Below are 14,353 nucleotides of genomic sequence, written 5' to 3'. Positions count from 1 at the left end.
TGATCATTCTTGGAATGCCTTGGCCCAATCTCACATCATAATCCTGACCCAACTCAATGATGGACTCAAAAGCCCAATACTGCAATGCTGCAACATACCTATAAATAGAGTACTTGGCCTCCTTCTAAGTCTTTCCTTTCTCAATCTTCTTCTGTAAATGCTTCTTCATTTCTACAAAGTCTTTTTGACAAGTTTGTAACAACTTCTGGTATGATATCTTCCCCCACAGGTACTGGAAAAAGAAGTCAACGTCATCTACCATCTTCAGCATGTCAGTCCAAACCATCAACTTCTCCTCACGACCTTTCAAAACACCCTCTACTAATAAACACAAACCCATCTTGTACACATCATCAACTATTTGACAACTCTCAAAAGTTCTGCGCAGTTTCCCTATGCTCACTGGGGAATGACCATTGAAGTACTCAAGAATCAACCGATCCGAAGTGGTCTTCGCTTTAATCTCAGCTTCAGACGGTCCGACCTCAAAATTTAAACCAGTAACTAAAGCGAACTCCAATTGGCTAAATCTACATTGTTTTTTCCCAATATAAAACTGGACTTCGTCAGTCTTCTCCCCTCTGAATTTGTGCAACAACAGCTGATGGACTAAGGCACCAGAAAAATTTAATGGTTCCGCCATGAAGAACTGTTTGAAAGGGGATTCGTTCACCCTATCCAATAAACCACACTGTATAAATTTTACTTTAATCTTTGGAAAGTACCAACTGCCGCGCCAAGTGATACGTCCTGTAAAATATTCTTCTACTGGAACTATCAGTTGTGGAGGTCTTAAATTCTGCATAAAACAAATAAATACCCAATTAAATAGAATAACAAAAAAAAACATCAAATTTTATATTCTGCAATCTACTATCGAGCAACTATCGAACACTATCGCACCATATCGGACACCACTTAAAAAAAATTGTAACGCCCTGGCTACCCCAGAACAGTTACGGAGAACGGTGAACCGGAAATTTGACCCGCTACCCGAGTCCTTTGGTTAAAAACGTGATCTAAGTGTTATTAACAGGTTAAGGTGGAAAACCAGTAAAAAGGAAAGGGTACTTTTCATTAAGTAAATAAACTGCTCATGAGCCTTTTTAAAATGTTTACAAGTAGTTCATGTTACAAAAGAGTTGCTACAGTTCATATATATAATCCCCGCCGGCCTAAGCGGCAAAAATAGGGTAAACCCCTAGTCCCTCTGAGAACTCCTTGACCGTGGCGATCAAGCGGCCATGTATGTACATTACATCGCCCAAGCTCTCCACTCAAGGCTGGCCAAGCTTTTCCTTTCCTTTACCTGCACCACAAAGCACCCATGAGCCAAGGCCCAGCAAGAAAACATAATAAAACACGATATAATATCAACAACATTCATAATAACCACTCAGGACTATCAGTCCCACAAATAGGTGACAATAGCCAAAAGTCACAGTAATGAGCATCGCTCCCTCTAGCCATGTGACGATAGGGTCACCAGGGCTTAACTGATAGGTGATTTCTTTCATAAGCTTGATCAGGACAGGTGCATGGTGATTGGTCACCAACATAACCTTCCTCACGACTCTAGAGTCGAAACTATGGACAACGTCCCTTAGCCTTGTGACAGACAGTCACCGGGGTCATATACCTTGGCTATAACCATCTGGTCGTAGACCAGGCAAGCGCTTGTAAGTTTCTCGATCCTAGGGTCAGTCTGGCATTAATGCTATAGAGCCATTCAATGCATGATTCTCGACTTTAGAGTCGGTCCCTGACTAGTCAGTGTCTCAAGCAGGTAATCAGCGTTCAATAGCATTTAATATGCAATCCATGTCCACACATATCAACCAGCATGCCTCAAATATCAAACCAAGCATGCCATATATCTATACAGGGTGCAACTATATTCTTACACTGTTTTCTTACCTCTGGTTCAAGTGAGAATAATTATATGAACGACCCCTGAGAACGATCAACCTTTAAATTCCTCGACGGTCACCTGGTCATAACCAAGATATAGGATTCGTCAATAAAAATGATAACTGAGGGTTCCCAAACCAAATCCCAGCCCCCGAGACCTCAAATACTACCCAACCGGGTACTAGATCCAACCCCGAGGCCTATGGTTTGAATCCCTAAGCTAAAAACCACTTTTAGCAAAGTTTGGCCTTATGGGCCGCGGCCCCAAAAAGCCGTGCCGCGGCACACTCCCAAGCCCTATCTGCCAGACGCGCTTGGGCCGCGGCACACAAAAGCTGTGCCACGGCACCCAGCCCAGTTCAGCAACTAGCCCACGCACGAACCAGATTTTCCCCCTTGTGACATTTTCTATCCTTGTAGTGATCCTTAAACTCTCGCTTAATGTCAGTCTCTATCAATCACCACTCTAGGAGAGCTTGGGGAAGAATGAAAAATTCATTAAAAAAAATTAAAACTTGTTAGAATTTTGAAATTATAAAAAACATTACATGTGAATAAGTTGATAAACTTACCTCAATCTTTTGCATCGATCCTATCTTGTGTTCATCCGGAATACTCTGACACAAGTCATAATATAACGACACATGGTGACCAAAAAGGTTATCAATAAGTCTCGTGAACAATGTCCCAAAATCACCAACTACTGTAGGTTCCCTCCTTCAAATCAAATTGTAGAGTCAACGAGTCTTTATTTTCTTGGATGAGCTGCTCCAAATTTTTGGATCGATACCTACCTCTTCTTTTCGTGGGAGCTGCTGCATATTTTAAATAAATAATAAAATTAAATTGAATAAAATTATTAACAATTTTTTATTTATTGATAAAATATAGACTAATTATATTATATTATCTGTCTCACAAGAAGTAGGTACCCGCGAAGGATCTGGAGGAGGATCACCCGCTCACCGCCATGAGAACGGGCAACAGCAGCAGAAATATCCTTATAGTTTATATAATTATTACATTTAAATTAGTTATAAAACAATAGTAATAAAATGTAGGACATCCATTCTGATTGGAAACTATTGAAATGCAAAGATCCACATAAAATAAAATACTATTTTTACTCCAATTAAGCTCTTTTGGATCTCGCTTTCTTTCCACACCTCTGAAACCGACATGTTTACCTGGAAAATTGTAACGCCCTGGCTACCCCAGAACAGTTACGGAGAACGGTGAACCGGAAATTTGACCCGCTACCCGAGTCCTTTGGTTAAAAACGTGATCTAAGTGTTATTAACAGGTTAAGGTGGAAAACCAGTAACAAGGAAAGGGTACTTTTCATTAAGTAAATAAACTGCTCATGAGCCTTTTTAAAATGTTTACAAGTAGTTCATGTTACAAAAGAGTTGCTACAGTTCCAAATATACAATCCCCGCCGGCCTAAGCGGCAAAAATAGGGTAAACCCCTAGTCCCTCTAAGAACTCCTTGACCGTGGCAGTCAAGCGGCCCTGTATGTACATCACACCGCCCAAGCTCTCCACTCAAGGCTGGCCAAACTTTTCCTTCCCTTTACCTGCACCACATAGCACCCATGAGCCAAGGCCCAGCAAGAAAACATAATAAAACATGATATAATATCAACAACGATCATAATAACCATTCAGGACTATCAGTCCAACAACTAGGTGACAATAGCCAAAAGTCACAATAATGAGCATCGCTCCCTCTAGCCATGTGACGATAGGGTCACCAGGGCTTAACTGAGAAATGAATCTTTCATAAGTTGTTTAGGACAGGTGTATGGTGATTAGTCACCAACATAACCTTCCTCACGACTCTAGAGTCGAAACTATGGACAACGTCCCTTAGCCATGTGACAAACAGTCACCGGGGTCATATACCTTGGCTATAATCATCTGGTTATAAGCCAGGCAAGCGCTTATAAGTTTCTCGACCCTAGGGTCGGTCTGGCATTAATGCTATAGAGCCATTCAATGCAAGATTCTCGACTTTAGAGTCGGTCCCTGACTAGTCAGTGTCTCAAACAGGTAAACAACGTTCAACAGCATTTAATATGCAATCCATGTCCACATATATCAACCAACATGCCTCAAGTATCAAACCACGCAGGGTGCAACTGTACTAAAACACCATTTTCTTACCTCTGGTTCAAGTGAGAATAATTATATGAACGACCCCTGAGAACGATCAACCTTTAAATTCCTCGACGGTCACCTGGTCATAACCAAGATATAGGATTCGTCAATAAAAAAAATGCTAACTGAGGGTTCCCAAACCAAATCCCAGCCCCCGAGACCTCAAATACTACCCAACCGGGTACTAGGTCCAACCCCGAGGCCTATGGTTTGAATCCCTAAGCTAAAAACCACTTTTAGCAAAGTTTGGCCTTATGGGCCGCGGCACGCCCCCAAGCCCTATCTGCCAGACGCGCTTGGGCCGCGGCACACAAAAGCTGTGTCGCGGCACCCAGCCCAGTTCAGCAACTAGCCCACGCACGAACCAGATTTTCCCCCTGTGCGTTTTTCTCTCAAACCAGCCCCTCAAACCATCATAAAACCTCCTCCAAACATGTAATTAAACCCCCTTACAACATCCTTATCTCACTCACACCAAACCCCAACCAACTAACACCAAAAACCTCCTTTGATTCATACTTCCCACATCAAGAACATGAATTGAAAACTATAAACAAAAACAGAGTACTAGCTGTGATTAATGGCAAAACTCACCTTGAAACTTGTCTTGAACCTTCCACACAAGCTAACACTAGTCTCCAACCCAGCCCTTAAGTTTCCCTAGCTTGAATTATCACCAAGAACACAAAGCCACCAAAGGAGCAATGAAGGAGATGAGGTACGGGTAAGGGAGAGGCAAACCCCTGTTTTTGTTCTGTTTTATTCTACAGCCTTCAACCACTAAACATCATATAAATCCTCCCTAAAATGACCAAAATGCCCTTATGTCATCTTAAGCCTCTAAAGTCACCCCAAGGGCAAAATTGGTACTTCTAGCTTAACCCGTTAATCATAATTAACGCTTCCCAATTCCCGCTAATCTCAATATCCTTGAACACCAATATTTCATAACCCGTTACCCTAAAATCCCTGGTAACGCTATAACCTTTAAATTCACCCCGAGACTCACCCTGAGCCCCGAGCTCAAACCTGTTATGACCAAACTGATAAATCATGTTTAAAGATCGTCTCATGTCGGAATACTCGAACCAATCCACATTATAATGTGGTCTCACAATATATCATTATCATACAAACAAGTATTCAATTATACCCTCAACGGGCCAAATTACCAGAATACCCCTGTAAACACATGTGGGCTCACATGCATGCATTTAACATCATATTATAATATAATTCTCATAAACATGCATAAACACATTCAATGGCATAATTAAACAGTTATGGCCCTCCCGGCCTACTAATCCAGCCATTAACCATAATAGGGAATCCGGGGCATTACAAAAACTGGAACTATAACATTATCGTGCACCATCGTACCTCACATCGTACACCATCGGAATATAAAAACACAACAATTTGTTCTCAATATCGAGCACACATCGTACCCAATATCGTACCCTATCGTACATTCATCTTCAACCTCAAGTTATCAGAAAACACAAAACTATCGTACCAACATTGAACCACTATCGTACCCCTATCGTACAATCATCTTCAACCTGAAGTTATGAGAAAACACAAACACTATCGTACCCCTATCGACCCACTATCGTACCCTATCGTACCTCTCAAAAAACCAAAAAAAAAATTCAAAATTTTACTGCTTAAAAGATTTCACACAGTCAAATTCAACAATACATACTATAACATTTTGCAATGGAAAAGAAATTGAAAAAAACACATACCCTAGACATTTTTGCGTAATGGGGTGTCGGTTTTTCTTCAGGGTCTGAGTTTTTCTTCGTCTCCGGTGGTGGTTGGGGTTTGGGTGAGTGTCAGGGTTTGGGTGAGGCTTGGTCTCCGGTGGTCTGGGTTTTCCTTCGTCGGGTGGTGGGGGTTTTTCTGACCGTCGAGTGAGGGAGAGAGATGGTCGGGTGAGGGTAGTTATGGGTTGCTCGATGGTTTTTTGGGAGTGAAGAGTTTTGGCAGAGAGAGGGAACGGGAAGTGGCAGGGGAAAAGTTACGGTTTTTATTTATGTTTTTTATCACTATCGTGTACCATCGTACTATTAGGTCCGCAGTAACTTAATAACAACAATCAGGCATATATCGGACTACTATCGATCCATTATCGTACTTAAAGGGTGTATAGATTCAAAATAATAATCGGGCAACCATCGGGTAGCCATCGAACCTTTATGACTGTCGGGTAACCAAAACTATCGGGTTGCCATCGGACCTTCATCCCTAACCTTGAAAATCAACAACTATCGTGCCCGAATCGGGCCTCTATCGGACACTATCGGGCATTTAGAAAAAAACTTAAGGAACAAAAAAAAACGCAAATTTTCACATAACACAATTTTCACCCAAAAAACAGCAAAAAATACCAACAAACTACAGATCCAACATCTAAACAGCATTCTAAATCATAAAAACAACCAACAACAACAAGAATCAAAGAAAATTACTTACCCATGTATATCTTTCTTGCAAGATTTTAGAGAGAAAATGTATGAGATTTTGTTATGACAGGGGTATTTTTGGTATTAAATGAAAGATGAGCATTTTTATCATATGGTAGTTAACTTTGGTTTAAATTTTAATTATTAAGCTAATGTAAGCATGATTTATCAAATTTCCCTTGAAAAATTACCATTCATAATAGTTTTTAAAAAATAAAAACTACGGCAATCATTTTTTTAAAACGGTTTTGCTTGAAAAAGAAAATATTTTTCTTAAACATTTTATGGGAAGTGAATCATCAACTGTATGTTTAAAACGGTAAGTCGTAAAATTGAAGACAAAATAGTTGATGTGTATTGTAAAAGAAAAAATAAACGAAAAACAAATTATATATTTAGGAAAAAAAATATCCCTTTTTTTAATCAATTTTCTCACTAATTATAAGTCAACCAAGAAAAAAAAATTCTTTGAATAATGTTATCTTAGGAGCTATTTGGTATGGGTAAATGGTCTTGATTTTAGATTTTTGTATTATAAATTTAGTTAATTTTTAAATAAAAATATGTTTTATTTATCATAGAGTTGTCTTAATTATGGCCATGAAATAAGGATATTAGCTTGCTACTAGGAGACTTGGTTTGGGTCAAGCCTCCTACTTCATCTATCGGCTATGATTGTTGCTTAGAGTTCTTTATCAGTGCTATAATTGCTATTGGTACCTTGAAAGATGTTGAAATGGAAGAGCTCTTGGTTTTAACGTGGCTCTTGATTTCTTGGGATGTTTCCATGGTGATGCAAATGCCAGGGTCAAGCTGGTTTCGAATATATGTAAAATTGTATATTAGCCCCTTTTAAAAAAAATTACATTTATGTATTTTATATTAGGTTTCGAATATATGCAAGCAACATATAATGCATCACTGTTATGTATTCATACACGACAAGTATATACAATATATTTATAATATTTGTTGATATTTAATATAAATATATATTATATTAGGAGTGAACATTTAACCCGAAAAATCTGCAAATCTGACCTTACTAACCCAAATTTTTGCAAAACTTGTCAAATTCGGGTGAAATCTGATTCGAACCCGACATGGTTTGAGTCAAGTTCGGATTTTGAAATTAAGGGCGCACGACCCAAACCCAAAAATAATTAAAACAATAATAATAATTTTCGAAAAAATTAATGTTTTTTTCAAAAAAAGTTACCAAGACCCAATTTGTAAAAAATCAACATTACCAAACTAAAAACAAAGTTAAAAAAAAATGTGAAAAGTAAAAAATAAAAAAAATTAAGTGTCAAAAAAATTCTATTTTTGAATTTTTTTTACTAAGGCCCATTTTCGGCCCAAAGCCTATTTTTGGACCAATCCCACCCGAAACCCAAAACCACCCCGAAATTCGAAAATTTTGGACCGGATTCGGTACCACTTTCATCCACCCGAAACCCGCAAAGCCTGAACTCGATGCACCCGAAACTCGAAAACCCGACTCATGTGCACTCCTATATTGTATAAAGTTAGATTAAGTAATAAAAAAAAGTAACATTTTTTTATAAAATATAAATGATAATTTTTTAATAAAAATTACTATTATGTATTATATATGATTATAATAATAATATTTTATAGCATTTTAATTTATATTAATATAATTATTTAATATATAGTCTTGTATTAAATATTATTATAATAATGATATTTTATAATATTAAAATTTATATTAATATAGTTAATTAAATATTTATTTTATTGAAATTTTATAAAAATTAAAATTATGTATTATATATTATTATAATAATGATATATTATAACATTTGAATTTATATTAATATAATTATTAAATATTTAGTTTTGTATTAAAATTAAATATTATTATAATATTTGATTTTATATTAAAATAATTAATAAATATTTATTTTAATTTGTTTTAAAATCATATTTCATTAAATATTTATAATATTCTATTAAAATTAGCAAAAAAAAAATTAAAATCAAGAAAAGTTGTTAAAACATATTTTTATATGGAAGATATATATATTAGTATAATATTTGTTAAAAAAAAAAAAATAGCCCTTTTTAGAGTATCTCCAACCTTGACACCTTATTTGGTGTCACACCAACATCAAATTTGATGTCAAAAACTATGTTCACTCCAATCACAACACTAAAAACTACACACAAAAAAATATTATTTATTATTATATTATTTTTTTAAATAAATTGAATATTATTTTTATTATTATATTAATTTATCAAAATCATCACAATTATTATATCTGATTAATATTTTAAATAAAACTACTCTAATTAATGTTTCGTGTGCATTACTATGATTAATATTAAAAAAAATTGTAATGTGATTGTGAATGTTGAGAATGTGTACTATTGATTATAATGAGATTGTGATGTTTAATGTGTTCAATTTTAGTTTTTTTAATGTGTCTTTAAATTTGTAATGTTTGTATTGTGTAATATTAAAAAAAATACAAATATTTAATAATATTTTATTTAAATTATAATTAAAAAAATAATTTGTGTTATATACAATTTAATCTCCACATAATAAACTAAATTCTAAATTATATATATAATAATATAAATATATATATAAATAATAATATAAATATATATATAATAATAATTATATATAATAAAATAATGAAAGAAAAAAAAAAAGAATACCGTGTGCTACAGTACACGGCATATATGATGTGTACTGTAACAAACACAGCAAATTAGATATAGATATACTGCTACGTTGGAGTGTCTCCTACATGCTCTTATGCTCTTTTCTAAGGAGCCATCCTCTCAAACAAAGTAGGGCTCTCCTTAATCATCCTTTATTCTATTCTAACTGCTCAAATGCTATGGATGGATTGCATTAATAATAGAGTTATGAGTTATCTTTGCTTTCTCATGTGGAGTTGTTCTTGGAGATGTAAGAGCACTCTAGTTAGATGCTTCATGATAGAGAATTCTTCAAATATTTGAAGAAACAAATTCAAAATATCTTTGGGATGATGTAAATTAATTCTTTATTTTAAAGATTCTCTAAAAATTATTATTTTATCTGTAAATGTAGATAATAGTTTAGAGCTTCTTCAAAAAAAATTAAATAATATTTATTATTTTTACTTTTGTTTTTGTCCTTTAAAGAATTTTTAATTAATATTTAGTGCTTTTTTATTTAAATGAATAAATGGTATTTTAAAATATAATATTTGAATGATGCAAAGAAAAATATAAAGAATGTGATGTATGAAGTGATATAAAAATTTGATATAAAATAAAAAAAAATTGTAATTAATTTTGAATAATAGAGTTGAAAAGCTATTTGAAAGCCATAATTTTAAGTTGTATTACTATTCTAGGAAATTCAATTAAGCAACTCATGCACTTTCCAAACAGGCTACCCAATATCTATTGCTTGTATTATTATGGCTAATTGCCAGCTTTCAATGAAATAGTTTTATTTAAGAAGAAATTATAATTCTATACTCATTTTACTATTTAAGATTTTTTTTATTTAGAAGAAATTACACCTATGGTATTTTTTTAAAACTTTGAATAAAATGGCAGTTTTTTTCGCATTTTTTTAGTTTACATTTTTATGAGTTTTTTCTTCATAGTAATATTTTATTTTTATATAATTTTAGTAGCTAGTTTTAATATGTTTTGAGTTTATTTTTATAACTTTAATCTATTTGTAATATTTTTTTATCATTGATATTTTATAAAATATTAAAAAAAATTCAGACCTTCCACACCATGTTTTTTATTCTTCTCTTATTTTTCTTTTCTTCCATTTTTATTCTTCAACACTTTCTCCGCAGTAATTGATTACCACTATCAAAACAATTTAGATTTTTTTTATGTGGTAGTAATTGTATGTTGCTGTCAATTTTTTTTAGTGGTGTGTGGTAACTAGTTACCACTAATAAAATCAGTTTTATTTTTTAAGTGGTGTGGTGGTAATTATTTACAACTATAAAGATCATTTTAATTTTTAAGTAATGTATCATTATCAAAATACTCATTGAATTATAACTGGTTACTTAATTAGATTTAGAAAAAAAAAATTATACATTAAAAAAAATGAGTTAAAATTGATCATGAAAGTAATTGATTATAGCTTGGTCTGAAGAAAAAAAAAAATTGTTGCAATGATAATCGCTTACTTAGCCAGACCTGGAAAAGAATAAGACCCAAACAAAAAATTTAAACTAATCTTCATGGTACTTAGTTACTTAGTCAAGTTTGAAAACAAAATTAGAGCTAGGTCTAAAAATATTATATATGAATCAACTTTGGATATTTTCGATGCAAAGAAAAAATTATAAGTATTTATTTTTAATATATACTAAACATTGAGTATTTTTATTGTAAAAATAAAATATTATGTTTTTAACTGTATCAAGCATGAAACTTATACAACATATACCCCTATTCTTAATGAAGATTAAGTCATTATTAAATTAACATATGTTTAAATTTATAAAAAATACTTTTTTTGAGCAAAATTTATAAAAATGGTTGAACTAATAAATATTAACTAAAACCGGGAATGTGGTTAAAATGAAATGAATAGTAATGAAAAATAAAACTTGACCAAACAATAGGTAGATACTTATTATATTAACCTGTCTAAAATTTAAATTTACAAAGATCGTTGAATTAATCAATATTTACCTAAAATGTAGTTGATATGAATTAGTAATGACTAAGCTAAAATTTGACTAAAAAAATTAACGAGTATGGTTGGATATTCTCAAAATTGGTTAAAAATAGTCCTACGAATCCAATTTTGACAAAGTTAATTGAAATAACAATTTTGGCAGATTTAGGGAAGCAAAATCCCAAGTATACTTGAGTGAAAAATTAAAGAAATTATTATAGTAGCAAATGATGCGAAGGACAAATCACCTATAGTGAAGCTGGTACTTGCTTAAAGTTCTGTTGATATTAAGCAACATTTAACTAACCTCCATAAACACATTTTAATAAACATAACACTGATTTTGGCCACCATAACAATCCACATACATTTTTCACTAATCATTATTCATACTCTTAACTCACTTTTTCCATTGACAGCAAAATATTTCATCATTCAATTTGAAGGAGAATTGAGCCTATACAATTCTCGAAACATTGCACACCATCGTCGAATTCCACCATCAAATTGGATAAAATAGAAAAAAGTATAGTGAGACCAATATGATATCTAATGAAATATTTAAAAACAAAACCAAAACAAATGAGGCCTCAAAGCCACAAGTCAACTTAGAGTATTCCAAAAATTCAACATCTCCAACAAAAACCTAAATACTTTTTTTGAAAACACTAGAATTTAAGAAGAGTAAATACGGGTTTTTGTCCTCAAAACTAAGAAACAGAAGCGCATTAGGGAGAATAGTATTACTGAGAGAAGCTTCTCTAATAACGTCCGATTCCCCACACTCTGATTACTCCATCGGTATATCCACTAAACAAAGTGCTTCCATCAGCACTCCAGCTCAAACTTGTGCAATAAATAACCTGTAATTCAAGTTCAACCATATAAGAAACCAAAAGACAAGACAAGAATCCAGTTCGATTCAATGACAAGATGATGATCCATTATCAGCTAGCCCAACATACACAGATGACTTAACTATATTATATAAAGAAACAAATGTTGGCCAGGATAGATACGAATACCAAAATCTATAACAGTAAACATAGTAACAGTATTAGCCACAAAGAATTATCAGAAAAAATGCAAATTTTCTAGTGCTTATGTTCTTAAATAATAGCATTAAACACCAAGACTATCTCATCATACAAACGATAATCGACCCTTTTCAATACTTGTGCTCTTAAACCCCTTCTCAATTTTCATGTTCTTGAACCTGAATCACCTTCTAAGCAGTTAACTTTCTAGTGCTTATGTTCTTAAATAATAGCATTAAACACCAAGACTATCTCATCATACAAACGATAGTCGACTCTTTTCAATACTTTTGTTCTTAAACCACTTCTCAATTTTCATGTTCTTGAGCCTGAATCACCTTCTAAAGAGTTAACTCTGAGCTTCACTTCACCTTAAATATATATACATAAAAAAAGACTGCATTTTGTATAACAATCAACGTTCCATACTCAACAACCAATACATATATGCACAATTTAGAGTACTTTAAACCAAAATGAGCAAATCGAAACGAACCCCAATTACCCAGATAAGAAATTATACACATCCACATTTAGATAAATATGACTATTAGATTACCTTTTTCTTGTTTGCGGTTGCAACGTGAGTGTCGTCGGTCTTCTCGGCCTCGGCCTTGAGATCAACCTTCAAGTCCTCAACAATGCTCTTGCTCTCCAAATCCCAGATCTTGATGCTGTTCTCAGTAGCAGCACAGAGCCAGTACCTGTTGGGGCTGAAGCAGAGCGCATGAATAATAGCACCAGCATCGAGAGAGTACAGTCTCTTTCCCTCAGCCAAATCCCAGAGCAAGATAACACCATCTTTCCCACCACTGGCGCAGAGAGAACCATCAGGAGAAACAGCGACGGTGCTCACATATCCGCCGTGGCCAGCCAGAGTGCACCTCAATTTGCAGTTGGAAAGATTCCAGACCTTGACGGTACGATCCCAAGAAGCAGAGACGATAGTGGGCTGGAGATTGTTAGGGCTGAATCTAACGCAGCTAACCCAATCATTGTGAGCCTCACCGTCGGTAATGGTGTACTTGCACTCACCAAGAGTGTTCCACAGCTTAATCGTGCGGTCACGGGAGGCGGAGACGATCTGACGGTTGTCAATCGAGAAAGCCACGGAAAGAACGTCCTTTGTGTGGCCAACGAATCTCCTGGCAGAGACTCCGACGGCGAGGTCCCATAGACGGAGCTCACCATCCCAAGATCCAGATAGAGCGAACTGACCGTCGGATGAGAGAACCACATCCTGAACGAAATGGGAATGACCCGTTAGACGGCGGTGGGGAACACCGTAGGTCTTATCGTCCTTGGTGAGCTTCCAGAGAATGAGGGATTTGTCACGGGAAGCGGTGACGATCATGTCAGAGTTGTCGATTGGGCACGCGATGGCCGTGACCATGTCGGTGTGAGCCCTCATGATGCCCCGGAGAACTAGTCCTTCAGCGGCCATGGTTGATTCTGTGCGAAGGTCTTGGGGTTCGGCTGCTGCTCCTCTGGGGTTTCTAGGGTTTGTGGGAAAGAAAAGAGTGTTAAAAATGGGATTTATATATCGAGATAGATGGGATGTGTACGAGTGGAGAAGAAAATCATGATTAGGGTTTTGGATATGACAACCCTAAGCGGCTGTTTGGGTGTGTAAAAACTTATTCTGCCTTTGGATTGGGATAGCCCAAATGGTGGTGTTGGGCCTAAATTTTTCACTCCAATTGTAGTTGGGGTATGGTGCAAAATGACTTTTGTTCTTGTGTGAAAGTAAATAAATGTTCATGTTTTTAATTTTGTAGTAAAATAGCCTAATCATCTATTTAATATCACATATTACTAAATACATTAATTGGAAAATAATATACCAACAAAACTTAAAAAATCAATATAACTTTAAAATAAAAACTAATTAAACAAAACTAATATACATATACTACTATATTAAAGTCATACAATCCTAAATAAATAAATAAATTATAAAAAAAGGCAATTTAGATACTCAACAATGTAAAATGGTCATTTATCTACAATTTTAAAAATGAGGACATTAGCTTCTTGATGACTTTATTTTGGACCATTTCCTATAATTTCTCATTGTGGTTCTCTTTTTT

General features: G+C 34.4%; 1 protein-coding gene across 1 annotated transcript; it reads right to left on the bottom strand.

The window, feature by feature from the left end:
* Positions 1-11,769: 11,769 nt before the first annotated feature.
* Positions 11,770-13,790, bottom strand: LOC133831616 (small ribosomal subunit protein RACK1). The gene is made up of 2 exons (XM_062261985.1): positions 12,823-13,790; positions 11,770-12,089 (listed from the first exon to the last, which is right to left on the bottom strand). The coding sequence occupies exons 1-2, from the start codon at positions 13,705-13,707 to the stop codon at positions 11,988-11,990; spliced, it is 987 nt and encodes a 328-aa protein (XP_062117969.1). The 5' UTR covers positions 13,708-13,790; the 3' UTR covers positions 11,770-11,987.
* Positions 13,791-14,353: the final 563 nt, after the last annotated feature.

The sequence above is a fragment of the Humulus lupulus genome, chromosome 4 (assembly GCF_963169125.1).
Source record: "Humulus lupulus chromosome 4, drHumLupu1.1, whole genome shotgun sequence".
In the NCBI taxonomy this organism is placed as follows: domain Eukaryota; kingdom Viridiplantae; phylum Streptophyta; class Magnoliopsida; order Rosales; family Cannabaceae; genus Humulus; species Humulus lupulus.
Note: the sequence above shows the minus strand (reverse complement) of the source record. Positions and strands in the feature narration are given on the sequence as shown.